Genomic DNA, 8,464 nt, shown 5'->3' with positions numbered 1-8,464 from the left:
TGTTATATAGTGTCTTGTTATTGATAATTATGTATTGCTGGATTGCTATGGTCATTGTTTTTGGTATATGGTATTGGAGGAGGCTCTTGTTATAGGGGAGATGCTGCCCAAATTTACGTAAACAAGCTACTAGTTTAAGTTGCGGACTTAGCCTTTACTCAACACTGATTTTGAATCTCCTTATGCTATGGTAGATTGAGTTGAATTGTTTGAAGAATTGATTTGAAGGTATTAAGGACTCAATGGAGTTAAGGTATGTTAAAGCTATCCCTTCTTCCCTTTTTGCATGATCCATATGATGCAACGAAACGAGCAAGCACACAAATTTCACAAATGATTCTATTCTTAGAAGTACTAGGGGTGCCTATGTTCTTGATTACCCATGTGTCTTATTATTCTATCATTTGTTCATGGGTCTCAGAAAATTTTGATAAAGTTTATTTCATGATATTAACCGAAGGCATATTGATCTCATGACATTCTGAGATATCTTATTGACTTACTTCATTATGCATTGCATTCATTTATACAAGTATATTTACCCATGACCAGATGGCATTATATACGCGTGTAGTATATGTATATGAGGTATGGGGAAAGGTTATGGCGTTATATATGCACCACCACTTGATCAGCTGGTATACGTTGATGATTTCGCGCACAATGGATGAGATAATATGATGGGATACCCTTATAGGCTTGATGATGTTATGTACGCATATACCTATGCATGGTATTATATTTATACGCACATGCATGACATTCTAAATTTTTCATGATTCATAGAGCTATTCAGAATTACAGGTTGAGTTCTTTACTCCACGTTTCTTTCATGTCTTTTATCTAGTACTTTCATGCCTTACATACTCGGTATTTTATTTGTACTAATGTCTCTTTTGCTTGGGGATGCTGCGTTTCATGCCTGCAGGTCCCGATAGAAGGTTGAGAGTCCTCCTAGTAGGCTGTCAGCTTAGCGAAAGGTGTTCATGCACTTCACTTGCTCCGGAGTTGCCTATTTGGTCAGTATGGTTTAGACATGTATTAATTGGAATGGCAAGACTCTGTCCCGACCTTTATGATGTTTATGTACTCTTAGAGGCTTGTAGACAGATGTCATGTTTATAGATACTTGTATGGCCTTGTCGGCCTATGTTTTGAATGTACAAATGATTATGTCGGCCTTATAGGCCCGTATGTCACATGTATAAGTTTCTATATCATGTTGGGTTGTCCTATGTCTTGTATTCACTTATGTTTTATTCTGGTTATCTCATGACGTCACTTCTGGACCATTTATCCATGATGGTATGATAAGAAAGATACGTTACGTTGGTGCTCGATTAGGTAAGGAACTGGATGCCCGTCGCGGCCCATCGGTTTGGGTCGTGGCACAAAGAATTAACCAACATATCATCTATGTAAACTTCCATTGTTTTCCCTATTTGCTTTTTAAACATTTTGTTCATGAGCCTCTGATAAGTGGCTCCGACGTTCTTTAGCCCGAAGGGCATTACATTATAGCAATATGCGCCAAAGTTTGTTATGAACGAAGTTTTTTTTCTGATCCTCCGGGTTCATCTTGATTTGGTTGTATCCGAATAGGCATCGAGAAAACTCATCAACTTATGTCCGACCATTGCATTAATTATTTGATCAATATTTGGCAATGGGAACGAGTCTTTGGACATGCCTTATTGAGATCCTTATAATCTATGCACATAAGGAATTTATTATTGCTTTTTGGAACTACTACTACGTTAGCTAGCTAGTCAGGGTACTTTACCTCCTAGATTGAACCGATATAGAGCAATCGAGTTACCTCTTCTTTGACAAACCTGTTTCAGACCTCAGAAATTGGGCGCTTCTTTTGCCTTACCGGAGGAATGTCAGGGTCCACGCTTAACTTGTGCGTGGCCACCTCTAGTGAGATACCTGTCATATCCGTGCGAGACCATGCAAAACAATCAACGCTAGTTTTAAGAAATTCTATAAATCCTGACCTGATCTCGGGGTTTAGTCCTGTCCCCACGTGGAACTTCCTCTCTAGAAACTTTTCGAACAATGCCACTTGTTCGAGTTCTTCCGTCATGGATTTAGTTGCGTCCATTTATTTCATTACCTGGAAATACCTTGGTACCTGGTGGGATTCCGACGGCTCCTCCCCTTTGTCGTCCTCGTTTGGTTTAGGAGCAGGCGTCGGTCTCTGTAATTGCTATGTTATGTGTTCCTTCCCTTTAATGCTGGAAACCGAGACCACGTTCATCTCCCTTGCCGTTGATTGATCTCCACTTATTTGTTTGATTCTCTCTCGAGTTGGGAATTTCAGAAGTTGGTGGTATGTTGCTGGTCCGGCCTTCATCTCGTGTAGCCATGGCCTGCCAAGAATTATGTTATAGCCCATGTCACCGTCTACCACTTCAAATAGGGTAGTCTTTATGACCTCTTCGGCGTTCGTGGGTAGCAAGATCTCCCTTCGGGTTGTCACGCTTGCTAAGTTGAACCCGACGAGGAGTTTTGTTGCCGGAATGATACTTTGAGTTAACTTGGCTTGCTCCAGCACTCTCTATTGAATGATATTGGATGAACTTCCTAGGTCCACCAAAACATGTTTAATTTTAAAATCTAGAACATTAAGGAAAGTTACCAGGGCATCGTTATGTTACAATAGAAGTTCATTGGTGTCGTCTTCTGTGAAGGTGATGTCATCCTCGACAACTTCCCAGAGTCTCTTGCTATGAGTCACCGATACTTTTGTCTTTTTTTCTGCCGAGAAGGTTCCACCGTTGATTTCGTTTCCACCAAAAATCATGTTGATGGTTTGCCCGGGAGGGTCTTCACCTATCTTCGAGGGCTCTGAGTTGTCCCGGTTGAGTCCATAATTATTTTTAGCCCGGTCTCTTAAGAACTCTCTGAGATTTTCATTTTTCAACAATGTTGCCACCTCCTCGCGTAAATGCCGGTAGTCCCCAGTCCGGTGGTCGTTAGTCCTATGATACTCGCACCATAGATTAGGGTCCCTCTGGATGGGATCTCATCGGCCTCGGGAACTATGCTTCCTTGATGTTCCTCATCGCTTATACCAACTCCACTACGCTGACATAGAAATTGTATTCGGACAACCTGGTATATGTGGAATCTCGGGAACCCGATACCTCTTTATCTTGCAATGACTAGCTATTCCGTCCACGAGCAGTTCTTATATCGATAGCGAATCTATCCGCCGACCGTAACCCTCTGTCGCGTCCTTCGGCCCTTTCGTAGGGCAAAAAACCCTTAGAAGATCGCCAATCTGCATCAAAATCATCCTTCGATTTATGCTTGTTCTTTTCTCGATCTCGACCCTTATTTGATGTCGGGAACCCGAGTTGATCATCTTCTATTCTTATCTTTGACTCGTAACGGGTTATGGACATCCGCCCATATAGTTGCCTGGAACTCGAGCGGGCTTTCTTTTAATTTTCGGGAGGCGTCAGAGCTTCTTAGGTTTAGCCCCTTAGTAAATGCCTCGGCGGCCCATTCATCTGTCACGGTCGGTAACAACATCCTTTCTTTCTGAAACCTAGTCACGAACTCACGCAGCAATTCAGACTCTCCTTGCGCAATTCTAAATATGTCCGCCTCATCACCGTTTCTGCTACATGCTCGTCCTCAGCATCATCAGGAGTCTGCTCCCGTACGTGCTAGGGATATCGCCCGCCATGAACCGACATTGTTACGTCGCTCATTGCGGGTGTCACTGATCGAATCCTCGTGTTGAGGCAGGTTCTCTTGTGCCTCAACGTTGTGTGCGATGTTGACATCGTTAGCTATCATTTTTTTACGATTTTTGCTAAGAAACAAAAAATCAAACAGATTAGGAATAGATGCAAGGATCAACTCAATTACGCAACTGTCTAAGCCCCACGGTGGGCGCCAAACTGTTTACCCGTAAAACGGTACAATTGAATTTATAGCGTGATTTATAGACAAGCAAATCGATTTGATCCTAAAATGATAAATAATTAAATAAAATGCAAGACTTAGCATTGAAATCGAGATAAAATAACAGACAACTTGGTTCCGGGAGCAAGGCTTCCGAAGATAGCAATAAGAATATCGATCGACAGAAAATAAAGTATTATTTAGCTTCGAATAATATGTAGCATAAGTTTGTTAGGATTTTTATGTCTTATAATGACGGTAGGAGTCACTATATATAGCTAAACCTAGAGAACAAGGTCTTAGGAACAAACCCCTCTTAAATGACAAAAATGGGGGACATTGATGAATATGTAACTGCATGTAATGAATGTCAAAATTCTCTGTAACGGACGTGTATTCAATATTGAGGAATATTCTTTATTTAATGTCATCTGGTGACAAATATTTGTTACCCTAGTTAACAATGTTCCCTTCTGGGTCTACTCGATGCCAGCCGAAACTGTTGTCTTTGGTCTTGGTTTCCACTCACTTCGTTTTCCGTCTTTTCCCAGTTCCACGTGTCATTCGATTATTTAATGTGAACCGATTTTATCCTATACACTAGTACAATCAATTTTTTGCCAAAACTAGACTGTTAGGAATAGGAAGGCATTTTGCTAAAATTTCAAGCTAAAAGAATTTTTTTACTCCTTTATTTTTTTTCATTAACTCCACAAGAAGTCTTTGATAATTGAAATTTAATTGGAAAATTATTTTTATTTCATGCTCTTTTATTTCTTTCCGTACTAAAGGTGTAGTTTGTGGGGGTGGAGACAGCTTTCTGCCACTGCCACTGAACAGTTGGGCTCAATAATTGAAATTCTAAAATAATTCGAAATTATTTTGTACTGAATTATTGCTATTCATTACTGGCATTTCTTAGGGGTGTCAATGTTGGCAATAATGTCTTGCCAATGTGCAGTAGTTGTGAAAATTCAATTTTTAGCATGTTGATGTACTCCACTGTTCATACTAATTAAATTTGCAGGCGATTTGCACAGGGCCACAGAAGATTGACAAACTCAAACTACTCTCTACTCTAATTATAGCCAATGTGCGTAAAGGAACAAATTTAAGGGCTCATTTGTTTTTTATTTTTTTTTGGAATTTCATAATTCTTAGGTTCAAACGCCCACTAAGCCAAAATACTTTGTACTCTACTATATGAATTTATTGTTACTACAAACGATTATAGGTCTTATGGCACGTTAGAGAACTTCGTCAATGATCCTTTTAGTGTGAATTTAAATTTAAAAAATGTATGTTAATCTTTATCGATGCGAATCTCTTCGTTCTCAAGAAATATAAACACATTCGAATAATTGGGATTCTTCCATTTTATAACTGAGATCTCAAATTCGAGCTTTGTAAATGAAAATGATTTTAAATTCACACCCTAAATCTAAGCGAGTCAAGATTAACACGGTCCAAACCTATAGGAGTCCAGATTAATGGAGCTGGTGAATTTCGAGTATATATAACAGAAATACATTGTAAATAATGAAGTTGGCCAAAAAATTGTGGATGCTAATATGCTATAGAATATGAAATAGTAACAAACACAGTTACAATATGTTATTCACAGCTTGATAAGTATGAAGACGTTTATTAATTGAATAAATGAGTTTTACTAAAGAAAACAGTAAAATTATAGTTATACACAACCACCCTTTCGGAATAACAATAATGCTCGTTAAACCCCTTGCTAACTCCCGCCCAGCATCCCATTTTTCATAAATATATAATCAACTCAAGATAATTAAAAAAACAAAATAAATAACAAAGTATACATAATTCCCAATCAAAAAAAGAAAAAGAAAAAAGAATTCCATTCTTCTCCTCCAAATCTCCATCTGTTAATGGAAAATTAAAGATAATGAACTGAGGCTAATGGTTAATTAACCCCGGGCTCAATAATATGGAATGACTGGTGGTGGTGGAGATGCATAGGAGACTCCTACAATGGGTGGAAGTGGAACGTGTTCGTAACTTGGTGATGGCGGTGGAGGTGATGGTGGCGGCGGAGGCGGTGATGAGTAGTAGTAAGTGGGAGGGGGAGGTGATGGTGATGGTGGCGGCGGTGAAGAGTAGGTGTAAGTAGGAGGTGGCGGCGGGGGGCTTTGGGTATATGATGGTGATGGGTTATATGTAGGGGGAGGAGATGGTTTTGGTTGCCAATGTGGGGTACTAGGTGGTGGGGGTGGTGTCTCGTTACAAGGTGGGGTAGGTGGGGCAGGATGTGATGGCTCCTGCGGAGGTGTGTACCCAGCTGGTGGTGATGGAGTTGGAGTTGGAGGTTTTGGATGCTCATATACTGGTGGTGGTGGTGAAGATGGTGTCACATATACTGGTGGTGGTGGCGATTGAGGTGTGTACGTTGGTGGTTCGTAATGTACTGGTGGAGGTGGTGGTGATTGAGGTGTGTATGTTGGTGGCTCGTAATGTACTGGTGGAGGTGGTGATTGAGGTGTGTACGTTGGTGGCTCGTAATGTACTGGTGGTGGAGGTGGTGGTGGTGATTGAGGTTTATATGTTGGTGGCGCGTAATATACTGGTGGTGGAGGTGGTGGTGATGGGTGGTGATAATATACCGGACTTGGTGGAGGTGGAGGTGGAGGAGGTGGAGCGTGACGAGTTACAGGTGAAATTTTGTGGGTAGGAGGTGGTGGACTTCTATGTTGATGCGACGGGGAACTGCTATAAACAGGTGGTGGTGGTGATGGCGGAGGAGTTGATTGAGGTGGCGGCGGAGAGCGCTTAAAATGGGACCCCGAAGATTTGGAAGGTGGTGGTGGAGATTCTATTGGTACAATAGGTTTTGTAGGAGGAGATGGCTTAGGTGCTGGTGGTTTGTTCTGAACTGGTGGTCTTTTTGGCTTAGGGGTTGGTTTTGGTCTTGGTTTTACTACAGGAGATATAGCTGAACGGCTAAAGCACTGAGATTTTCTACAATCATATGGTTTTGCATCATCAGAAGAGCATTCTTTAGCAGATCTTTGGTCTTCCTTTCCAGCAATGCAATTTTCTTCACCGTCAATGACTCTACCAGATCTAGCTGCAGCACAAACCGGAGCTTCCCCAGTGAAATAATTGAAAGAATAAGTAAAGTTTTGTAACCTGGGGAGTTGGCAAATACTAGCTGGTATAACACCAGTGAGCTTGTTGTGAGCCACATTGAGTTGCTCAACACTCCTCATTCTGCTCACAGTTGATGGCAACGGGCCTTGAATCTTGTTAAAGCTCACGTCAAAGACTGTTAACTTCTTCAGCATTCCAATCTCCATTGGCAAACAACCAGTTAGATTATCATTCATTAGTATAAGCTCGTTCAGAGTGTTGCCCATTTTCCCGATGCTTGCTGGAATGCATCCTCCAAGATTGTTATTAGCAAATACAAGAACAGAAACAGGGGAGTTGCCCAAGTTGTCAGGAATGCCAAAACGAAATCTATTATCATTAAGGAACAAAGCATCCAAATCTTTGTCGAAAAGTTTAGAAGGAACTGGCCCTTCAAAGTCATTAAACCTTAGATCCAAGAACTTTAAAGAAGGCAAAGAAAGAACCACTTTAGGGAACCCACCAACAAACCTATTGTTGCTCAAATCAAGCTCCCTAAGAAGCTTCAAATGGCTAAAGGTTTTAGGTACGATACCACAAAAACGATTCGAGTTGAGGTGGAAAAGAACTAGATCTGTGAGAAGACCAAGTTCTGGAACTAAATAACCAGCAATATCAGCATGGTTAAGATCAATGCCAGCTACAACTCTAATAGAATCATTGGTTAAAGATTGAGCACAAAATACCCCACCATAGGAACAAACATTTGGTCCTGTCCAATTTGCAGTGAAGTTAAAAGGGTCAGAAAACATAGCTGCTTTCCATGTTTGTAACGCAATATATGCAACACGAAGCTTTGGGTTTTCGAAACTCAACTTATTAGCATCGTCCTTGATATCATCAAGATCGATATCTCCTTCTTGTCCATAGATCTGAAATGACAAAAGGGAAATAACAAGAAAGGAAATGAACAAAGAATGAAGGCGGCTAGGAGGCCGCATTGCTCCTATTTTCTTGATATTGAATGGGAGGGATTCAAAGATGAAGAAAATGAAGGGAAAATATAGATTTCATTCAGTGAGAAACCAAAACTACGTAATGTGAATGTGTTGTGTTTAGTATCTTGTTTGTAAGTATTGAGAAGATGGGCATGTGAATGAATGAATTGATTTGAATTAAATAGCAAAGTAGCCACCTCTATTTATTCCTTCACAGCTCTTTGTGTTAAGTTAGTAATTGGGGACACATTATAATTACATGCCAGCACGTCTATTAAATTTTACTAATAAAATCTTGGTTTCAAATTTGAATTATTATTGACTTAATATTAAGATACTCTTTTTTGTTTATTCTACAAAACAAATTCAATCACTACAATCTGCCAACTATACTACTCGTTTTTGAAAGGAAAAAAAAGGGTCAAAGAAAACAATGGCGGTGCCAGATT

General features: G+C 40.3%; 1 protein-coding gene across 1 annotated transcript; it reads right to left on the bottom strand.

Moving 5' to 3' along the window:
* Nucleotides 1-5,546: 5,546 nt before the first annotated feature.
* On the bottom strand, nt 5,547-8,188 carry LOC104102640 (leucine-rich repeat extensin-like protein 2). Its single transcript, XM_009610407.4, has one exon. The coding sequence runs from the start codon at nt 8,016-8,018 to the stop codon at nt 5,871-5,873; it is 2,148 nt and encodes a 715-aa protein (XP_009608702.1). The 5' UTR covers nt 8,019-8,188; the 3' UTR covers nt 5,547-5,870.
* Between the last annotated feature and the right edge of the window lie 276 nt (nt 8,189-8,464).

This window comes from Nicotiana tomentosiformis, chromosome 5 (genome assembly GCF_000390325.3).
Source record: "Nicotiana tomentosiformis chromosome 5, ASM39032v3, whole genome shotgun sequence".
Lineage (NCBI taxonomy): Eukaryota > Viridiplantae > Streptophyta > Magnoliopsida > Solanales > Solanaceae > Nicotiana > Nicotiana tomentosiformis.
Note: the sequence above shows the minus strand (reverse complement) of the source record. Positions and strands in the feature narration are given on the sequence as shown.